This window comes from Thalia democratica, chromosome 8 (assembly GCF_965202585.1).
Source record: "Thalia democratica chromosome 8, ktThaDemo2.hap1.1, whole genome shotgun sequence".
NCBI lineage: Eukaryota > Metazoa > Chordata > Thaliacea > Salpida > Salpidae > Thalia > Thalia democratica.
This window is the reverse complement of record NC_139172.1, coordinates 17,992,172-18,015,266: the sequence shown is the minus strand read 5'-3', so window position 1 is coordinate 18,015,266 and position 23,095 is coordinate 17,992,172. Positions and strand designations below refer to the sequence as shown.

At 24.1% G+C, this 23,095-nt stretch overlaps 1 protein-coding gene across 1 annotated transcript; it reads right to left on the bottom strand.

The window, feature by feature from the left end:
* Nucleotides 1–1,836: 1,836 nt before the first annotated feature.
* On the bottom strand, nucleotides 1,837–15,788 carry LOC145841863 (protein-tyrosine sulfotransferase 2-like). Its single transcript, XM_082949150.1, has 7 exons — nucleotides 15,622–15,788; nucleotides 10,842–11,014; nucleotides 10,375–10,530; nucleotides 6,251–6,373; nucleotides 5,927–6,136; nucleotides 4,484–4,673; nucleotides 1,837–3,660 (listed from the first exon to the last, which is right to left on the bottom strand). The coding sequence occupies exons 1-7, from the start codon at nucleotides 15,757–15,759 to the stop codon at nucleotides 3,634–3,636; spliced, it is 1,017 nt and encodes a 338-aa protein (XP_082805276.1). The 5' UTR covers nucleotides 15,760–15,788; the 3' UTR covers nucleotides 1,837–3,633.
* Between the last annotated feature and the right edge of the window lie 7,307 nt (nucleotides 15,789–23,095).

The window sequence follows — 23,095 nt, the reverse complement described above, 5'->3', positions numbered from 1 at the left end:
AATTTTAAAATTTTTTTAGTTAAGTTGTACACTTTTGTTAAAGTGTTAAAGTTAGAATATTTATTTACTTTATTTTATTAATGACAATAATATCTTTTAAAACATGCAAACTTTATTATATTTTATATAAAAAAAGCTAAAATAGTAAAATTTTAAGCAACTTTTTAGTTTATGAGAAAATTACAGTAAAATTATTTGTCCTTCACAGTTTGAATCGGAGACTTTTAACTAAATTGACTGTATCTCGAATGTTAAATTGATTTTGATTGTTTTTAACAAGTAGCTATTGTTTATACTTTAGGACTTGGGTAATATAAAGTATTTATAAAATTTTTTATCCTTTTTGTAGTCTTAATTAGTAAGCATCCAGGTTTTTCTAAACAAAACCTCATCAGCAGCTCTTCGACAACATTAAAAATTTGCTAACAAGTTAGTTTACTTTAAACTTTATAGTGTTAAGATTGACTTCTCAAATACAATTTATGTTCTTTTTCTATGACTGGAAATAGTTGATTTTAGAAACATCAAAATAAATAATATTCTAGTAAAGCTGCTATAGAAATTTTCAAAAAAAAAAAAATTATAATTTATAAAAATTTAGAATGCGTATTTCTGTTAACACTAGTTTTTATTGTTATATAGTACTTAGTTATATAAATAACAATTGAGTAACTAAATAAAAACTAAACTTCAAAATATAATTAAGTTTTTTTTAAAGTATAACTTTATAGAAAGTTTGATGTAAAAGGAATTTAAAATGTATTTAATATGAATATAAGTTCAAGCTGATGATATAATAAAATAACTAATCGAACAATACAAACAAAATATGTAATTTAATTAGTTTTAATGTTGAGTAAACAATATTAAATTGTTTAGTTGTATTTAAACTAAAGTTTGAAACACATCTTTAGTATGTTTTTTTTTATAAAAATAAATAATAGTATATACAAACGATACTATGAAAAAAAAACTATTCCTCAAAATTTATTACTTATTTTATTAATTATTACTTGTTTAATAGTTATTTAAAAACAAATGTTTTATGATATAGAACTATAAAGATTATTTACAAGTATTTTTTAATGAAAATTCTTTATTGTTTGTGATTTGTTTACAAAAATACACTAACATAAACAGGAATTATGATGATAATTGAAACAATACACAGTATCTTTTTTTATTTACTTAGATAAATTAAAAATTTTTTAAAGTGCTTTTAGTAAACTATAAATTGTGTAATAACTAATTAATTTACAAAACAAAACATGAAAAATATTTTTCAAAAACACAAGAGAAGTAAATATTAGAAAAACGATGTTTTTACTGAATAAGTTCTAATATTTTATTTAAAACATATACATAGCAAGGTAGAAGTGTATCTTTCCGCTAGACAAAATTATTGCAACAAATATGTGGATTATAACTTGAATAAAATTAACAAAAAAAAGAACAAACAAAATTGATAACAAAATATAGACAATTGCTAAACTTTATAAGACGAATGCTAAACTTTATAAGAATGCTAAAATACTTGTTTGAATGTTGTTGTTAAATGAATATATATTAAACTATATAAAATTGTGTAAAATGTGTATAGAAATAAAGTACAAATAAAACACTTTGTAAAAGGCACATCTACTAAAATATATTTCTGAAAGTTGTGAAAATCACATTTAATCTCAAAACTTAAAAAAAAACATGAAAAATAGTTAATTTTTGATTTAATTGATTATAAATTAATTAGATTGAGAAAACAGTACAAATAATTATACTTTTCTTTTTAATAAATTTTTAAAAACTTTCATGGAATTTTTTTTAATGAAAAATCATCGGATTTTATTAAAAAGCTTACACTGTTAGCTAAAAATGATTAAAAACTATGATTTTAATTATTTATAGTACTAAATGTCAAAAATATGATTAAACTATTAAAGCTTATCTAAAACCTAATTAACCATATAAAACCAATACTAATTTACTTTAAATTATGTTTAAACATTTTAGTTCGAACTTTACCAAACAATTGAGCATCACTTCTTTTAAACTAAGACATGTCATCTTTCTTTCTTTTTTTTTTCTTTTTTTAATAATTTGATCATTGAAAAAAAAATGTGCACTTAGTATTGTTGACTAAATATCTTAACATCAAGTACAAAAAATAAATTGTAGTAGTTTAGAAAACAATAACAAACAATATACAAAAATTGTAAAAAGCTCACAAAATAATAACGCTAAGTTCAGTATAATTTAAATGTATCAAATGTTAAAATAATTTCATAACTTACTAAAATAAATGAGCTGTAATAGTATTATACATATAAAATAAAGTATAGTGTTTTCATTAAAAAAAGGTCACTATTGAATATTTTCAAGCATAATAAATAAACAAAGTAGAGTTTGAATATTAAACATAAAGCAAAACTATTTTAAAAGTATTTCTAGTAATTATTAAACTTTCTTTGGAGAGGACAGTAAAAGTGTATATTGTGCATTATTGATTGTTTGTACCTACTTTACTTTTTTTAGAAACACTGTTAAAGATAATAGTAGACCTATTATATTGAAATAAGCTTAATTTTTTTTTAAATTTTACATAATTTATAATAAAAAAACTAAGCACAAACAGTTAGTGAAAACAAACGTTTCAAGTTCTATAATAAGGTTTTAAAATCGTAATAAATAACTACAAGCAAATGAAACAACAACTACAGTTTCTATGAAAAGTTAAAATCAAGAGCTTACATCGCACAACTAGTTTTTAGTAGTAACATTTAAGTATTAGAAATAAAGTTACGTTTGTCTGTCATTAAGCATGGAAAAATTTCACTAACACTTATAGATTGAATGTTTTTGAATGGCAAAAAGTGTCTTGATAGTCAAAAAATAATTTCCATGACTTCAACAAAAATCCATTAATGTTTTAACATAAAATAATTAAAAGTAAATTTATTAATATCTAAATAAATCGTTTTTTTTTAAGAAACAAATAAGTCATTTAAGAAATATTTTAACAACTACAATTTCAATTTATACACGGCTTTTTAAATAAGTATAAAAATAGTAAAAGGCTGAAAATCAAAAGGAAACAAAAAGTAATTAGATATTTTTTGCAAGGAAGTCCTTTATTAGCAGTAATCAAAATTTATAATGAACAAATAAGTAATTGATAATTGCAATATTGGCTATTGCTGATGCAACCACGTCATCAAATTCAGAAATAGTTAGCTACTATTTGCCCACTTTACAACTTTTTTTTTGAAGTTAACAACTAATGGGTGTTGCTATTTAAATTATTTTGTTTTATTAAAATATTAATAAATAAAAATCTTATTACTTATAATTTCAAACTGATTATGAATTTAATTTTGAAATGAACCTAGTAAACTATATAAATCACAGTGAAAAAATTGCAGTCGTAGAAATATTTGCTAAATAAAATTACTAACTCGCGGTGTTTTAAACTAGAGAACTGTATCATGTTAGTAAATATAGTAAATAAACAAAGATAAAAACTAATTATCAAAATTATACTACGATAAACTAAAACTAGTCCGGAAGACTTCATTGATGAGTTTGTAGAATAATTAGAAAGATGTTTGAGTTATACTGAACCATCGTATTGCCATTTATTTATCTTTGTTCATTTTTGTTTTTTGTCTGAAAAGTTATTTAATAAAATGTTTATAAAATATAACTAATCATTCAAAATTCCTATTTATTGTAAACTTTTATATATATATATATATATACTTCTCTTTTAAGTCTAAATTATTATTTACAAAGATCAACAGAAAATATTGTTTTAAGTAAAACACTAAATCGATACTTTGGTTTAAAAGACAAAAACTTCTAGGATGCTAATGAAGTTTCTTTAAAAAAGTATTACTTTTGAAAATAAACAAAAGCTATATTAACGCTCATGTCAGATTTTTTGTCAACAATTCAGCTATTGAAACTTTGCCGCTTTCAAGGCAAAGCTTTAAATAATTGTTTACTTTCTTTGCAATAGATATTTATGAAAAATCTATAAATATTTAATTTAAAATAGTTATAATGGATAAAAAAAAAACTTTAATACTTCAATCTAAAAAGATATAAATCTATTATATATAAAATAAAACATAAAAACAAAAAATTATTCGGAAAAAACATATAAAAAAAAAACTAAAATACAAATCCTAAAGATTATAACTCTTTCCTAAAAATAAATACCAATACTAATTACATTTTAACTATAAAAAGGTACAAGTAATGACTAAAGCTATATTCAAAAAAAAAACATTTTGAATTCTAAATAAGAAACAACATAAAAATAAAATTGTAAAACAAGCTTTATTTAAGCATAAAATTAGCTAAGCAAACTTTTTCTGTACTACTTAGTGACGATTTTTTCTCGCCAGCTTGAAGCGTAAATTAAAAAGTATTTATAAACTTCGTTAAGAGCACTCAGCAAAACACACAAAACATAATTTCAACAAACTTTGTTCAGCACGAACTGATCGGGCACCCCGTACGTCTGATGCATGTCGGACGGATCGTAACCAAGTACTTGCAGCATCGGCGCGATTTTTGGCATATCACTTGCCACGTCATTGGGAAACTTGTCGTACCATGACGTCAGAGCTTCCAAGTACAAAGGCTTTATCACCTGGTCCGTTGATCGCTCCACGCTGAAACGATGCACTTTTAGAAAAAAAAAGCACTGTACTTCAAAATTTCAATCTTGTAATTTATCAAATTTATGCATATAATTATTATGCTGCATCAAATGTAAAAGTATACATATATAACAATAATATTTAAAATATTATAAATTATGAACAATATTGTATATATATAATATATAAACAAAGTATACAGGATACAAAAATCAAACATAAAAGTTAAAACTTGCATTAGTAAACTAAAACAGATTATTATTACAGTAAAAGTCCGCTTAACAACGTGGCCTCAAAATCACACCTATTGTATATCTAGGCCTTTTATATATTGAGTTCAACACGTTGTTTACATGTAGATTATATTTTGACTAAAGTTACTGAACACTCGTTTTTAATATCTTATTATATAAAAATTTCTTATCTGCAAATATTAAAGTTTTAATTTACTAGTTTTGTACTAAATATATCAAAGTAGAAGTAATAATTGTAAGTTAAGCTGTAAAATATGTTTAGCTTTGCTTTATAATTTTATAGAAAAGAAGTTTCAATTTTTACATAATATCCCAAACATATTTAGCCGTTTCTGTTTTGTCGTTTCTCAATCTGTTATTTTCTCAATATTTTTCTCTTTTTAACATTGCATTACAATTCGAATTTTTATAAAAATTTTAAGGACAAAAACTCAAAATATAATGATAATATTTGAAAAAAAATGTAAAGGAAAGTCTAATTAATAACGATGATGATTATAAAAACATACTTTGAACAAAAATCATTTAAGGAAAAAATTCATAAATGTTTTATACCTTTCATGAGTTTGAAAAAAAAAAGCATTCAGATTAATATGTTTAAAAAAAATGTTTATAATGTAAACAGTGAACTATGCCAGATTTATTTAACAATGATGAGTTGCAGATGGAATATATCGATCTTTGAAAAAACTACTTTTGATTTTATAAATTTTTATTAAGTTACAGTTTTTAATTGTATAATGTGTATTCTCATCGTTAAACTTAAAAGATAATACTTAAAGATCATACGAATCTACAGGTAAAAAACATTACAACTAGTCATTGATTTTTTTGGATAAAAAATACCAATACTTATTTTTCTTTGATTAAGTTTAGTAATTTGATTGTTTGATTAATTACTAAAATCATAAGTAGTATTAGATTTATCAATTAAATTAATACTAAAAACAATATACAATAAAACTACCATAGTAAAACGTTCAAGTAGTAGGGCGAAAACTAAAAAAATACTTTGAAAGTGAAATGTTGGCGATGTGCTGCTCGTGATTGAGCATGCTCTCACTCCACGGGATGTTGAGAAACTCCATGATCCTCTTCGTTTGCGCCATCGGGTGGAGTACCAGCTTCTCGTAATGGACCATCAGGCAAATTTCCGGTCCGACCTGCTGGCACTGCTGGTACATTGCGTCCATGGCTTTGTTCCACTTTGTTATCACGTCTCTGTTTTTAACACACATACATATTTTAACATATATAACATTTTAAATAATAAAAATAAACTATAAGATTAGGTAAAAATTAGACTTTTTTATCTGAAACCTACAATAAACAAACCTGTAACTGTTCAAGTTGAATCCGGATATAGTGACGTGCCTGCTGATGATTGAGTGGGTTGTCGCCCTCCCGTCCCTCACCATGAATATGTACTTGCTGTTGGGAAACATCTTGTACAAATACCTTAAAGTAAAAAAAAATATTTAGAGCATTGTTTGTTTGATTTAGATTGTTTTTTCAAGAAGTTGTTTTAACACTTAAATTTAGTTTTTAAAAATATAAACCACACTAGTCAATAAAATGTCATTTTATCTAGAAATAAATTTCAGACTAAAAACTAATGTGCGGAGCATAACTTTAGAAGTGGTCTTTAAAAAAAAAATTTACCGATTTTTGAGCATAAATTACATTAAAAAAAAATTACATCAATAAGATATTCTTTAGATTATAATTAATCATGATAACAAGTAGAAAAGTTCTTCTCCAAATTTAGTTTTATTAAAAACTTTATTTACAAAAAAAAATAAAATAATTGAGATGTTTAACATACGGTAATTTTTCATATTTTACATCAACAAATTAGACAGAGAGTAAAGCTGTAAATGTTTTTAATCTAAAATACTTAAGTTATTACATAACACTTGTTGGAAAATAAAAACAGCTGTTTTAATACTCAAGGGATTTTCATAACAGTACGAAGTTAAAAATAATCTGTTTATGTATACTTTTTTTAGTGTGTTATTAAGTAACTCACTACTGCTCTCAAGGTTGAGCGAACTCGAAAGCATGCAGCATAAAAACCGACAGAATCAAAACACGCGCTTATAAAATAATTCAGCTCGTATATGCTTGGCAGAAAAAAGTTAATGAAAAGGAAACATTGCCGTCATGAAATATTCATGTAATGAGCATCTAATAAAAGTTTCTAAACACAACATTCGCATCGATTCGCATCGTTGTGCCAACAACACAAAGCACTTGGCAGTGGTTGAATGGCAATAAAAGTACTAATAGAAGCAAGGCTTATGAAGAGAACTAGCAGGTGAACTTTTGTTTGATCTGGCCCAAAATTCGCAGTTTTTCAAAACGAAATTTCAGTTTAGTAAACAAGTTGGTAAAAAAAAAGCTTAGGGTTATTCGAAAGTTTCCATGTAAAACATAAATGGGCTTTAACCATTTATTACCTAAGACAAGGTCAAAAGCTTTTAATGTTGTATGATAAAAAGCTAGTGGAGATACATTAACTTTCGAATACAATTAAACATATAGAAATTAAATTATGCAGTTTAATTAATTATTTATGCGTTAAAATTTGAGTTATTATCAACTATTAAAGTAATAAACTCTAATAAGTGAGTAAAATTAGTATCAAATACTAAAAATACACAAAATAGGAGTAACTACTAGATTATAAATATTATACTAATTAAGTAAAACTTAAAATCAATATATAAAACACATATACAAATAATGCAAGTATTAAGCACATTAAAATTTTAATATATTTATACAAAGTTAAACTAAACATTTAGTCCAAAATCTTAAGTTAATTGATTAAAATTTAAGCGTATGTAACTTTAGTTTCTGATAATTATTTAACTCACTTACAGTTAACACTACTAATATGATAATTACCAAAGTAAGTCTAAACGTGTAAGAAAAATTAATAAACTAAACAAGTTGGCTTTTATCTCTTGAAATGGAAGAAGCGGTAGAAATTTTCACTTTTTAACTTACTTATACTATTGTGAAACTAAATTATAACATATATTTTACTGTAAGGTAAGTTCTTTACATTTTTTATAAAAAATACAAACTGACTTTAAACGCTATTTAATTTTATTAAATAATTTAGCTGTTATTAATGTCTACAATATTTTCCAAATTTAATAAGTTTATTTAAAAGGATTCGCTTTAAACATAAAGATTTCAAATTTAAAAGATATACTTTGAATAAACTACTAATCAAAAATTTATTATGCTATTTTAAACTTAAGTCAAAAACTTTAATCTAGCATAAAAGTAAAAAAAAACTACAAATAGTCTCTAAAAAACTAACTGAGATTATATTGTTAATATAAATTTATGTTTTTGTTAAATCTATATATCAAAAAGGGGTGCATGGCTATTTAAATTCGGACAATTCAAATTCTTAAAAAAAATTGAAAGGGCCACAACTCAAAAAGTTGTGTATATTTGTCATATATAAAAAATATATATGTTGGTCCTATTAATATCTACAAGCCGTTTTTTTCTTTTTGCAAAACATTAAATACTTTAAAGATATAGCTTAAATATAGTAAAAAACATAGTTATTTTTAGTAATTTTTTAATATCTTTGAAAATATTTAAGATTTTGCGAAAAATAAAAAGTGGTATGTACATATTAATAAGATCTATTTATTTATTTAATTATATAAAAACTATAATTCAAACAGCTGTTTCACACATTGAAATGTAAAATTTCATGTGATCTTCAGTGAGTTGTAGTTTATTATAATAGTAAACAGAAATTTCGATTTTAGAATTTTTTATGGTAATTATGACGTAGTAATGGTACAGTTTATTGTACGATTAGTTGAATTTGAAATACGCTGTAAATGTTATTCTATGCTTTTTAGGAAAGTTTAAAAAGGTTATTTTGGAAAAAATGTTTTAAGCTATTAGAAAAATTTTTTAGGCTGTTGGGAAAAATGTTATAAAATGCTATAAAATACTCGTGTTTGCCGCTTCGATTTTATTTTGTTTTAATATTTAGTTGGTTTTAATTTTGTTAAAAAAGTATTTTTGATAATGGATGCATATGTTTTGTCTTTCGCTTTTCTTGTTTAGTGTTACGTTCTTATCTGATTTTTCGATTTCTATTTTTTCTAAGTTACAAAGTTTGCAGCCGAATTTAGTATTGAATTTTAATTTTGTCCTGTTTAATATTTCCCATTTAATTTTGTAGCTTAAAACATTTTTTCCAAAATAACCTTTTTAAACTTTCCTAAAAAGCATAGAATAACATTTACAGCGTATTTCAAATTCAACTAATCGTACAATAAACTGTACCATTACTACGTCATAATTACCATAAAAAATTCTAAAATCGAAATTTCTGTTTACTATTATAATAAACTACAACTCACTGAAGATCACATGAAATTTTACATTTCAATGTGTGAAACAGCTGTTTGAATTATAGTTTTTATATAATTAAATAAATAAATATTAAGCTCCAATTTGATTTGTCGAGCACTATCGATCAGAACTTTGTATAAAACCTTTAATATTAATAAGATCTATATATGTAATAGGGTTGATCACGCCAATTCGATCATCAGACCACAAGTTTCGGTAGACTGAGACCGGTTTCGTCCTTATTAGGACTCATCAGTCAGTCACAACCGAAAAACTTGTAGTCGTCATCGGCAAACGAAAGTCCAGGCTTCTGCTCTGCTGACTTGCGCCAATGTTTTTTGTTGATCTATATATGTACTTTTTTTTTTTTTCAAACTTATTTTACTTTTTGGGATATAGTCTTTTAACTATTTTTAAGATTTCAAGTTGTCGGAAATTGAATTGTCATGTAACCATTTATAAGTAGTTTTTATACATAATAACATGTCCTTCGTTTATGTATAATACAATTAGCTTAATTTATCTTGTGTAACAAGTACAATATACTTAAAATTTTTGTAATAAACATTAGCAAAAATTATTTTAAAAATACAGTTTGTATAAAAAATAAGAATTGTTGATAGACATATTTCACAGCTTCAAGTAGAACAGTTGTTAAGTCAATTTGTTTAAAGTGGAATTCCAGTATAAGTATAATTTTTATACCTTCGATAAAATCAAAACTTAATTTAATTATTATCATATTATAAAACGTTGTGAATTAAATAGTAAATAATTTGAGGTAAATTGGCTAAAGTAGAAGAGTACATTAGCTTAAGAAAAAATAAAGAAAGTTTAAAAAACCTATCTAGTACATAGTTAATGAATTACGTGTAAAATAAAAAATCAACTTAAATAATATATCTATTTTAGCAGGACATTAAAATTTAGAATGGGCTATTTTTGAGAGTTTATTCTAAATCGACAGTCATAGTCGAAACATAGAAGCATCTTTCTTAAAAAAATAGTTATAGGATTTTTTAATTTATAAAAAAAGTATCAAAACAAGCTAAATCACTAACACAGTAGACTTGAGTGTGAAAGGATCTTTGTTGCAAAGAAACTTGGCAGGCTTGCCATGGCGAACAATTATTTCAAGTATAAAGGAGGTGATGGCTTCATTAAGAATTTGAGGAGTAACTCCCGCTTCCATCAACCTTAAACTTTCTTTCTGTGACCTAACATTGCAAAACCAAATTATATATTTTTTAAACTACAAGCTATTCTTTTTCAAACCTATAGTTGTACAAGGAAAAAGTACAACTATAAAAAGATAGTTCAAAAATTAAAATTTGTGTTACCAATTGTGTAACAATGTGTTGACATTTCTTTTAGTTATAACATTAAACTAATAATAGCATTTATTTTTCATAAACTAAAACAACTTCTTTAAATGTGTTCTGACCTTACAAGACTTAAATTGTTCAAGACTTGTAATCAAATTTCTTCGGAGATTAAAAGGAAGTTTATAACATCACAAGTAACAAACTTGGTCCACATGTTGCGCATGCCAAGCAACCGAGGAATGACCCTTGTTTCCTGGCCACACCTGACCTCGGGATGAGCGTCCAGCATGGTTCGCATTAACGTGGTTCCACTTCTTGGCATCCCACCAACAAAAATGATTGGTGTAAACCTATCGTACTTAACTCCTCCAATTTCCTGTGAAAAAAAACTATAATCTAACTTAGTGTTAGTTAAAATTAAAATAAATATTACTTATAGTTGACATTTAAAAAAAATATGATTAAATTACTAAAATTGTAAATGCATTAAGTAATATAAGTATATATTGTGTTACAAATATGTTTTTGATTACGTTAGAATACTTTTCAAGGGAACTAAGTGTTTCAGGTTGTTTTTCTGATTTTTAAATGTCCTAATAACAACTATAGTTCTATAGTTTTAAACAGAAAATTCATTCATGGTCATAAATGAAAAGGTGTTATTTTGTACATTTTTAACATAACTGAAATTAAGATAAAAGTGTTATAAAAGCCTAAATAGATCGTAAAATATTGAGATTAGATTTTAAGTTTTTTGAAGAGTGTACAAGCACTTTTATAAATGTAATAAAATAGAATAATGTATACCATATTTTATTTTTATTTTCAAATACTTTTCTTTTTTAACAAACAAAATATATTTTTTCAAATCTATAGAAATCTTGTTTTACATTTAAAGAGTTTATTAAAACTGAGTTGAATTAGATTTTTAAGTATGCTTTAAGTCAGGGGTCGGCAAACTGCGGCCCGCGGACCAAATGCGGCCCTCGAAGGGTAAATCTGCGGCCCGTGAGCACGTTTATTTTTTTAATGGAATGCGGCCCGCGGAAGAAAAATTTGTGGCCCGCGAGCATGTAAATGTGGCCCGCTGAACAAAAAAAAATTTTTAAGTTAGACTTAACTTGGTTTTTTGTTTAATTTTATTAGTTATGTTTTAAGTCCCTGTTTAACATTTTAAAACAATTAAAAAAATTTACAGTATCAGATTACAAATGTAATAAAAAGCAGAATAGCATTCCACCAGGTTTTTTCTCAGTTTTATCATAATTTTCTTCTTACAACAGCAAATTTAGGTGTTTTTTACATGTTTTTTAAAACTTAGTTTCTTTTATAGATGTTTTATTACTAAAAGTTATACTTAAGAGTGCACAAAAACATTAAAATTACATATTAGTAAGAAAAAAGGTTTATCTTATTTGATTTTTACACATTTAGATTTTTTTCTAAATTTTTTTAGCATTCTAAATTAATTCCTATGCACACAAATGTACAAAGATACTCATATTTTAATCAGCATATTGACAATTCCCACTAGAATCATTTCCCACTCGAAAATATTTTTAACTTTTTTTATTTATTACTTTTCTTTCTAATATTTTTGTTTTATTTATATTTATTATTAGTTTATGTTTTATTATTACTGTTACCCCTAATCCTTTGTTGGTAAGCGGTTATCGGATTTGATCGGGTGGCTAATGATTGCGGGTTGGAAATGAGCGGTTCCCATTTTTAAACAAGTTTTATTTAATACTTAAACTAGATTTAGTTTAGTTAATTCAAAATTTTCTAAAATTATTGTTTACACATACATGTAGTATCTAGGTGTGTAAAGACACATTTAAAACAATACATGATATAAGTTAAAAGATTTTTTAATAGGTATACATTATAATATACAAAACAATGTTTTTTCAACAAACTAGGTTAATTTTTATGAACTAATATATACAGTTACTGTTTATTTAATACAAATTAAATTTAGGGATGGTAAATTTATAAGGTTTGTATATTGTTAATCAAAGTAGTTAAAATTCAAGCGCAAATAAACAACTAAACATTGCCACACACTTAAACTATGACTATCTGTAGATTTCAAATCTCAAGTCAATTTAGTCATTTTTTAGTTTTAATAAATATTTGTATACTAAAATATTAGGCTAGTTTGTGGTCGTTTAGGCTGGCGTTTTTGCTTTAAGAGTGGCAAATTAAATTTATGATGTATGTTTTATTCAATTTACAGTGTTGGTTTGAATTATAAAACATAATAAACTTTAAGTCTTGCAGCTGATAAAATTTTAAATTTTATTTGTATAATTTTATACATATAGGTGTGAACAATTAATTTTGCCAAAAAACTTAAGTCCCGGAAAAGCTTGGAATTTGAAAATTTATGCTTAATATTTCTGGAAAAACTTTGAATTTGAGAACTTATAAAAAAATATGGAATTTTAAACAATTTTTTACGTGTAAAGTAATGAAATTTCGATTTGACACAAAAAATTTACTTAATAGATACTTTTTTTTTAACACACTAAAAGTAGCTTAACAGTATCTATTTAGTATTGCTATATTATTAAAGACAGTTTTTTATTACATGTAATTTAATTTTATACCAAAAAAAGAAGCAGAAAATTATATTTTTTAAAACTTTATGTAAGTGCATTGCATCTTTGCTTTTAAAACGCCTTAACCTATTATTGTACATTTGAACTTAACCTAGAATCTTTTCTAAATAATCAAAGTCAGTAAAAACACCTCTAATAAAAACTCTCAGATGAGCAATATTTGTTGTACCTATTCTCTTATCTGAACAGATTGATTTATGCTGCTTTATAATCTTCAGAGATTTAATAAACACGACTAATTGTTGTCATTGAAGAAAAGAACAAAAATATTTTACTACCGCCAACATAAATTCTTAAAAAAGTTCTAAACGGTATCTTTTTTTTGGTAATTACTTTTGCTACTTTATAACTTTCCTTAACAGTTTTTTCTGATCAGTCTGTAATTACTCTGCTCTGTTGCTTTGTTGAAACTGACTATAGCTATTTGTTTTTTTTTGTTTCTCGCAATAACTCCTAAGTAATGTTTTTTAATTTTTATAGCTCGTCTTATATTTTACATTTACTCTTTAAATACAACATCTTTATTGCAGATAAAGAATTGCTATAATGTGCAATAAAAATTAAGTTTTTCTACTTTATTTTTGGCTTAATAAATTTTTAAATTCTGTTAAAAATGTTTAAAAAACGTAATTGTCCATTCAAGCTGACTTATGACATTATATTTGTTATATATTTAATTTATTGTCAGTATACTTCGTTATTTCTTTATTTTGTGACTTTATTTTAAAAAAGGTTGCTAAACATACAGTCTAGTTTAAAAATTTGAAAAATTCAAACTAGGTTAAACCTGTTTGAGACATTTAAAAGAAACTCAGGTAAACTTTTATTTCAAACATTTTTAATAAATCTTCGAATTCTCAGAACATTTTTTATGACTTTAGTGTAGTTTACTAATTGTAATTTTTTCTGGTCTACTTATATGTTGTGTAATTTTAATACTGATGATGTTTTAGCAAGGTATCTGAGCTTGGTTAGTTGCAAGTTTTTGAACTTTTTTTAAAGTGGAAACCATGTTAAAAGCTAATTAATTACTAATAAGGTACTTTATTAGAGTATTCGAGCCTTAATTATGTTAAAAAAAGTACAGAGTTAATTAAGACTTAAGTACATTTGTCAATGTAACTGTTACTCCAATAATTATTTATAATTAAAATAGGCATTCTATGTGTAGCTAACTATCATTAAAATTAATAAAGTGAACAACAGTAAAACTTTCTTAAATGTGACTAAAAATAAAACCAAAATATTATTCAAATGTCACTAAAACTAAAACTGCGGCCCGCGAAGATTTTGGAAACTTGAAATTTGGCCCGCGAGCACCAACTGCCTGCCGACCCCTGCTTTAAGTTAATAAGTTTTAAGTGTTTATAAACAGATTAAATGATTTATCGAAATTTGGAGAAAACTTTTTAGGAAAAACTTACGCGTAAATTAATCTTTGACCTTATGTTCAAAAAAAAATTGACAACTTCTATGGAAGAAGCGAACTGAAAAAGAGTTTAACACTATTGGTTTACCTTCTTCCAAAATCTTTGAGCAGTAGTTTTGAAATTTTTTAATTTATTATTTTATAAAAAAAGAAAATTTTACCCTAGTTTTTTTTTATAGTCATAGATATTTTTCCGAATAAAATAAATTTAGACTCATTTTTGTTTTAACTATTTAACCATTTGATATAGAATCTTAAAAATTCTAAAAATTTCAATTTCTAGCATAAATGTTTCCTATATAGTTGATACTCCTAGCTTAAAAAAATCTAACAATACATGAGTTGTTACAATATTTAGCAAAACTAAGTTTAAAAGGTATAAGTAATTTTTTCATTACTAAATACTCGTCTCACTTAAATACTAAAAATTTCAAAGATTTTACTAGTTAAGGATAAAGAATAAGTAAATTTTATTTATTTTAATTTTTCTCATTGATGATAAAGCTATCTATGCTTCTTAATATTCTTGTTTTAAATCTAAAATTACTTTTAAGATATTATAAATCAAAGTTGAAGAGCTTAATAAACTTCTCTTAAAAACCAGGATTTAAAAAGACTATTTCACTAGTAATCTGTCTATGTTAAAGATTTTTAAGTAACTTCTAAATTTTTCAAATTAAAACTTATAGATTTAACAATAATGATTCTTATTTACCTTTTGGTAATATATTTAGTTTGTTTAGATAATTTTGTTATTTCTTATTGTTGCAAAAAACATTTCCTGAAAGTTTGAGGTTTTTAATTGAAAATTTTTAGTAGTATTTTTATAATTTCAAGAAAATTTGCCATAAGTTATTTTTTATGTATTTAGTGTATAAAAATGATAAAAATCAAGTAAAATGAAAACTTTAAAAACTATCAAAAACTTACAAGTGGACTACTTGCTAGTAGCTGTGATCTTTTTTCGACCAAAGAAGTATTTAATCCATAAAAGTATGTGATGTATAGTGAAAGACTCCATAGACTTAAAAGAAGAAGCTTTTTAAAAGTAGATGTTCTAGCAGACATTTAAATAGTTTTTTATTTTTTTCTAGCACATAATCTGAAAAAATAACGTTAGCTTAATAAAATTATAAAAGTAGATAATTTTTTCAAAGAAACATAAGTACTTACAATTATAAATATTACTACATACGAATTACTAGTATAATTAAGGTTAATCTAAAAAGTGAAAAAATAAATATATTTGGAAAGAATCAATTTATTTAAGATAAATAAAAAAAGCATTTTTCTAAAGATAGTATAAATAAAGTGGTTATAAGAATGATAACTTATTGAAATTAGCTAAAACATAATAAATAAAACAATTTAAAACTATATTCTATATGCTAACCCCAAAACTTTAGAGGTGCTTTTTTAAAGTCTTATTACAAAGGTGAACTAGTGAAAACATATCTAGCAAAAAAGATATTTATTACTAATTAAGTTCAAAATTGTAGACTAAAAATCAAAATGATTTTACAAATAAAATCAATGTGTGCACTTTAATGGTATATTATCTCTTTTTAATCAGTAGGTGATCACAAGTTCCATGTCCATGTTTTTTATATTTCTTCTAAAAATGAAAAACTGTTATTCAAATTGACAACGTATTTCAAAAAGTTCCAACAAGCTTGTTTTGATTCAACATTTTATTAACAAGCACTATCAAGAGGAAAAAAATATTGAACATACTTTTAAAACGCTAAAGGAGTGGGGTCACAGTTTTGTTTTAATTTTTTTTTTCTTTTTTTTTCAGTTTCCAATAACTTTTAGAAGTTGTTAATACATTTCTAAAAAATATATTAAAGAGCAATTTAGAGTTCTGCCCCTAATTTAACAACAACATCAAATATTTATTATAAACAAAAAATGATAAAATTGTTTTCACACTAGTTTGGTTCTAAAATCATGCTTTTTTTTTGAGGTTTTTCACTTCCTTATTATCCTTGTTAATAATTTGTAGATAAATATTAGACATCTCTTCACTTCTTGAAGTACTTAAAAAATTACTGCACAGTTTAGGGCTTCGTTTGGCAACATTGACGATAACACTTATGTCATAAACTATTGCTTTAAAGTCTAAGTAATCTTTTTATCTAATTTTTGTCATGGAGGTAAGGTAAGAAGAAAATGACAGCAGTCTAGGGTTAAAAAAAAAGCATTGAATTACTTTCAAAAAAATTTGCTAGATCTCTTTATTATAATTAGCTTTAACAGGCAGGTTGAATAAGTCATTCTTTTTTTTTGTATGTGGCCTGGTCCTTTTTTAGGATTTAAAGCATAAGAAACCTTAGTTTTTACTGATAAAGTGGTAAATAATTATATAATAATATTTGATAATTATTTAACAAACTCAGAGAAATTATTTTTACAACAAGATACAAGAGATGGTGATTCATGGCATTTAAAAATTGCACACAACTTATCATAACTTTTGATATTTTGAAAAAAAATAAGGTAAATAACAATTTATGCAATAGAGATTGAAGCAATTTCTGCAAAAAGCAACAAAAAATTTAAGTTTCAAAAATGCTGTTTATTGTCTAATAATAGAGCTCCTAGAACTTTATGCTTAAAAATTTTTTGCAGCCTAGATTTTAAGTATCTTTTGAAATTGAATACGTTTGAAGTAGGTATAAAAAATTAACTTTGATTTTTTTATAGATACATCCTTTTGTAATTTGTGGTTTGTTAAGCATAGCTTTGTAGCAAAACATAGTTTGAATCACTTAAACTGTAATTTATTTTAAGGACATATAGTTGTTAGACTTAAAACGTGCACGTCAAAAGATTATCTGTATAAAAGCTTAAGTGTCCAATAGACAAAGTATCAAAAATTATTTTAGAACAAATTTCAGGTCAAAACTTAAGTTAAAAATAAACATGTAGAACTTTGTAGAATCTAATAAAATTTTTATATTGAGTAAATAATATTTTTTTTTGAATTGTAAGTTTTGCTAAGCAGTAGTTCTGGTAAATTTAACACTTAATATATTGAGTTATTATATGGTTAAGTTTAAAACATTGAGTTAAGTAAAAAAATAAAAGAACTGTTTAACATAAAACAAAAACATTCAAAAAAATCTTTAAAACCTTAGTGATTCTAATAAACTACTAGTCAATTTTGTTTCTTTTTTTATTATGCAAAAGGCAAATTTGCTTCATAGTAAGTTTTTTTTTTTCATTTAAATGTGAACAGTAATAAGCTTATAAATTACTTTACTGCAAGCAGACCTTTTTTAAGAGTAGTTAAACATTCACATTATAATCATGTATTTTACAAAAAAAATATCAAAATATAAGTTTAATTATTCTAAATAACATTTTAAGAAAATAGAAAGCATTTTAACGATAATAAAACTAGTTTCACTTAAAAGAATAAATAAAATGAATAATAAAGTGTGTAAAGACTTTTTTCAGTCATTTACTGGGCAGCTTTTGAAAGTTTTAAAATCATTGATAATCTTACATCTTTTTTTAATAAAACTTACAAAAATAATTAAAAATAAGTTAAATTTACCTAGTTTGCTAACTTATACTGTGTAAATGTTAATAATTTATATTAAACACTACTGTTGTCAGGATTTTTTAAGTATAGTAAAACATTAGCTAAGCTTTGTTAACTTTGCAATTACTAAAAAGAACTAAAAAGAACTTTTAAAAAATTAATGTATTAATATTAATTAAGTTTGTTTAGATGAAACAAGGTTTCTTGTTTTAATAGCAAAAACTATACACTTTTTAATTTCTAAAAAGAATTGTTTTACAAATTAGCACTTTCTTAAATATTTTTATTTTGTAGTTTCTCTATTAAAACTAACTAAAATTGAAATGTTATATGTAAAATTTTGTCTTAGATATAATCTTCACGAAAAAATAGTTTGTTTTTTATAGGTGAATCTTACAAAGATGTTCAGTTTAAAGATTTGAGCTTTAAGAAACTCTTGTATTTTTTTATTGTTTTGACCAATTGTTTTTCAATATGTTTGTCTAAAGAAATTTAAATGTTTTATTTGCCAAACTTAAAGTTCTATTCTGTAACACAAGGTTGTCCATCTTTAAGGCAAAATAATCAGTCTTAGTAAGTAAAAACTAGACTGAGTTATTCATAAATCTGAAAAAAAAAGTATCAAAAGCCAACATTGAAAAATTACTGTTAATGAAGCTTGAATGCTCAAACAGTTCATAACAATAATAAAACTACTTAAAACCAAGTAAAATATATTTACTTTAACAAAAAAAGATTATTTTGATATTTTTAATAATTTAAACATCAGACTATTTTTATTAATTTTAATGAATAAATGAACACTCAAATTTTTTTTCTATCCAATATATTTCGTCAAATTCTCTTCAGGGAAATTAGAATTGAAACAATACAATAAAACAAAACAAGTATATATACAAAAATTTTACAAATTAATTAACTAATCGATTAAGTAAACGTAAATGTAATCAACAAAAATGTAATCAACAAAAACTTTAAAAATCAACACAAAATGGTCTTTACTAAACATTATATTTTTATATTATAAAAATTAAGCTGAGTTTTAAAAAGAATACTCAAAACAAAATTAGCTTGAAAAATAACCAAGCTAGTCTGAACTAGCATGCGTGTGTGGCAGTCCTTAAGGACTTTACAAAGGTATATTTTAGTAACTTTTATCAAAAGATTAATTATTTTGTACCTTACTGTTGCTTAAAGTTATTAATGTTTGGTACAAGAGAATGGTAACTATTTTTATTTTAGTTTTTGCAAAGTTTTCTAATTTCTTTCTAGGTTTTTTAAAAGTACATAAACTTTAATCCCTATTAAATAGAAAACTAAATTTAAGGTAAAGAAATGTTTCCAATCTTATAACATTACTGAAAAGATAATGTTGGTTACTGCTTTGTTAGAAAATTTTCCAGGTTTTTTAAAACACAAGTTTTTTTATCCATTTTTAGTATTAGGTTTAAGAATATTTTTACTAGTATAAAACTACTGGTGTTTCTTTAGGTTTTAGTTTTGTTACAAACTACACATACTATCAAAATGGTAATGTTCAAATAATACTTATGTTAAAACTCAATAAAATATTTTTTTTATTATTGTACATGAACAGTATATCTGCAAAGTTGTAATTGTTCATATAAAGAATTGTTTTAACTAGCAATTAAATAGTAGTAGCTTAAATTTTTTAAAAGCAACAATACTTTATATTTTAGAGTAAAGATTAAACAATTGCAAATTCTAAAATACAAAAGTTAAAATCAAATAGATAGCTTTTTATGACTTGACATTGAACAAGTTGTTTGCAAAGTTTTTAGTTACATAAAGAGTTTTTATATTAGATTTTTAATGATGATAGCTAATATTTAGCTTATATTTTAGAGCCTAAGAAAATGGTGCCCAAAGAGACAACATTTACAAAACTATTGTAAAGATACTGTAATACTACTTATAAGTGTTAAATGATAGTAAAATTCTGAATAATAATAAAAAAATTGCTGTATATAATAGTTAGTGATTGTTTTCTATTTTTTTAATGTATTCATATATTTCTATAGATTATCAAATTTTAGGTTTTTCCAGATAATTTTTTCACCTAGCTCTTTAAGTGTAAGTTTACAAGTTAAATGTACCTAATCACAAAAAAAATAAAATAACTGCTTTTAAAACTTAAATATATATTTCAAATACGTATAACATAACATTAATTTAAATTGTAAAAATAATATGACTAGAAAAATGTTTAAAATATCTTAAACAAAACAAAAAACTTTTAAACCAAGTGCACAAAAACTAACAAACCTTAGTTTAAAACAAAACATTTATTTTGTACTTAAGTTAAAATGCCAAACTTCACAAAACATATTTAAATTTATTAAATACTATTTTTTTCTCAATATAAAATAAATTTAGGACGGAGAGCTATGTACAAATTATATGAAAGAAAAATTAATGAATATCTAGCTGCTTAGCAGTGCACTTACTTTTTTCATTCATACCTGAGTAAATACTATCTAAAAATTATGCCTTAGGGTAATTTATTTGCTTATCAAATACATGTGGACGCTTCAAACTGTAAAAACTAAAACTAAGCTTTTTACAGAGAATAAAAGTCTATTTTTCCAGTCCAGGTTCAAAAAGAACTTTTTTAACATTAAACATCAGCAAAAAAAAAAAAAAAAAAAAAAATACATGATACTTTTTTTTCAGATGTCTTTTAATTTAGCAGATTACCAATCCGGTAACTTTAAAAATTAGGGTTTTGAACCTATTGTGAATGTTAGTATTTAAAACTTTAGTGATTCCCTCCCGATTCGGTTTATTAATTTTATGATCAATTACGGTATATATTAAAATTCATACTTTAAAAAACCTAAAAATTTTTTATGATTTTTACTCATTATTATGCTTAAAGTACTTTTAGGTTTTTTGTCGGCAAACAACTAGAATAAAAGCTAAAAGAACATAAATTTTTGTTTAGTAAAATTATAAAACATATTATGACGTAACTATAAAAACTATAATTTCCCACTAATGGTTCAAATACTGACTATAACTTTAACGTATATCGGTTTTTCTTTACAATGTATAACTTATAATTTTCAAAACTATTACAAATATTATACCTTATTGTAGTCTATAATTCAAAACTATAACTTGAAAACACAACTAAAATGAAAAGAACAGGACTAAACGAAACTTAAAAACTTAAATTTTGCCTTTATTGCATTAGGATATTTTTAAATATATAACTAAAACCTCTTTAACCAAAAGAAATATTGAACTAACAACAAATTTAAACAGTACTCTTTTATATAAAGTTAACATATGTTTCTGTGTGTTTTAAGTAAACACACTTCAACGGAGCTCTGTAAAAAAATACTGTAAGGAATGAATAAAAGCTAAAGTACGTGTATATGTGTGTTTATTAAAATAATAATAATTACTTTAGATTATTGTAGACATATAGTAAATAATAAATAAATTACAAAATACTAAATACGACTGTTATAAAATTACTAATATTAGTAATATGTTATAGAGCTCCGTTTAAATGTGTTAACTTGTTAATACACAGAAACGTGTGTTTGCTTAATAAAGAAAGATTAATGTTTAAATTTGTTATTGTTATATAATTTAGTGATCTTGTTTTGCTTTAATCTTTATTAGCAGTATTAACTTTAAATTTTGAATAAAATTTTTATATTGACTTTAAAGGTTTTGCGACATTCTGCAACCTAATTGTGACCTCATTAGAACTTAATGAATAACAAAGTAATACGATTAACTGATAAATAGTATAAACTAATCTAATTAAAGTTTTGCGCTAGTTAGTTTCAGTCAGTCGTCTCGTCACAATCGACGATACAAAATAATCACAACACAACTAAACTTATTCTTTAGAATAGTTGTTTTCAAAATAAGAATTCATTTAATACTTAACAACAACAGCAGTTATTCTCTACTGCATTTGAATAAAAATGGGAATGAGGATTTTACAAAATCGATGCTAATAAGTCATTTCAAACATTAAAACTGAAAACTAAAACAAATTCGATTTGTTAAGTATGATAAGTATGATATATTATCAGGTCTCAAGCTTTAGTTCTTAAATATTTTTTTTTTTGAAAAATTAAGATTTTACTTATATGAATTTTTAGTCAAGTAATTTTTTAAGGTTAATAACTTAAAATTTATATATTTTGTACATTGAAAGAAGTTAAAGAAAGTTCTCATCTATAAAATTGGCTAAGATTTACACACATGTTTTTAACCAGGGAGTTTTTTCAAACAACTCTAGTAGGCTGCATTGAATAAATTTACCTATAAAATTAACTTTATGCTCATTTAAAAAAAGGGTAGCTTAAAAAGTTCGTAAATAAATTCAGGGTTGCCACTCTTAGAGCCAAAAAATCTTCCCTGAGTGACCAAAAATTTCCCTGAGTAACCTTAAATTTCCCTGAGTTTCCCTGAGTATTTTTCAAATCTTAAAAAAAAAATTTTTTCTTCTAACACAAATTATTAATACCTCATTGCATTCTCATTTTTCTTCTTTAATAATAAAAGGAAGGTTGTATGTGTATGCTTCTGCATTAAATTTATGAAAAAAACTGTTTTCAAAAACTCAATCTTAAAAGGTTTAAACCAATTAAAAATTAAAAACTAAATTTTTGCACAACTTTGTGTAAACTTGTTAGTTAACTTTCTAAATAAAAGAATAAAGTTTAATTTTTTTGACATTTTAATTGACAAAATTTAATTATACTATAATAATTTCACATGAAGAACTCACTTAAATGCATACATAATAACTTCATTATGACTTGTATGTCTTTCCTAGCAACTGTTCTGAATGCAGTAAATAAAACT

Bases quoted from the DNA above. Each gene is read 5' to 3' on its own strand.
- LOC145841863 (XM_082949150.1), bottom strand. From the start codon at position 15,759: ATGTCTGCTAGAACATCTACTTTTAAAAAGCTTCTTCTTTTAAGTCTA. The intron at 6,374-10,374 runs GTTAGTGATTTA...TTTTACTTTAAG, and splicing joins TTCACACTCAAGTCTACTGT to GTATTTGTACAAGATGTTTC. The intron at 6,137-6,250 runs GTTTGTTTATTG...TGTTAAAAACAG, and splicing joins TTCAACTTGAACAGTTACAG to AGACGTGATAACAAAGTGGA.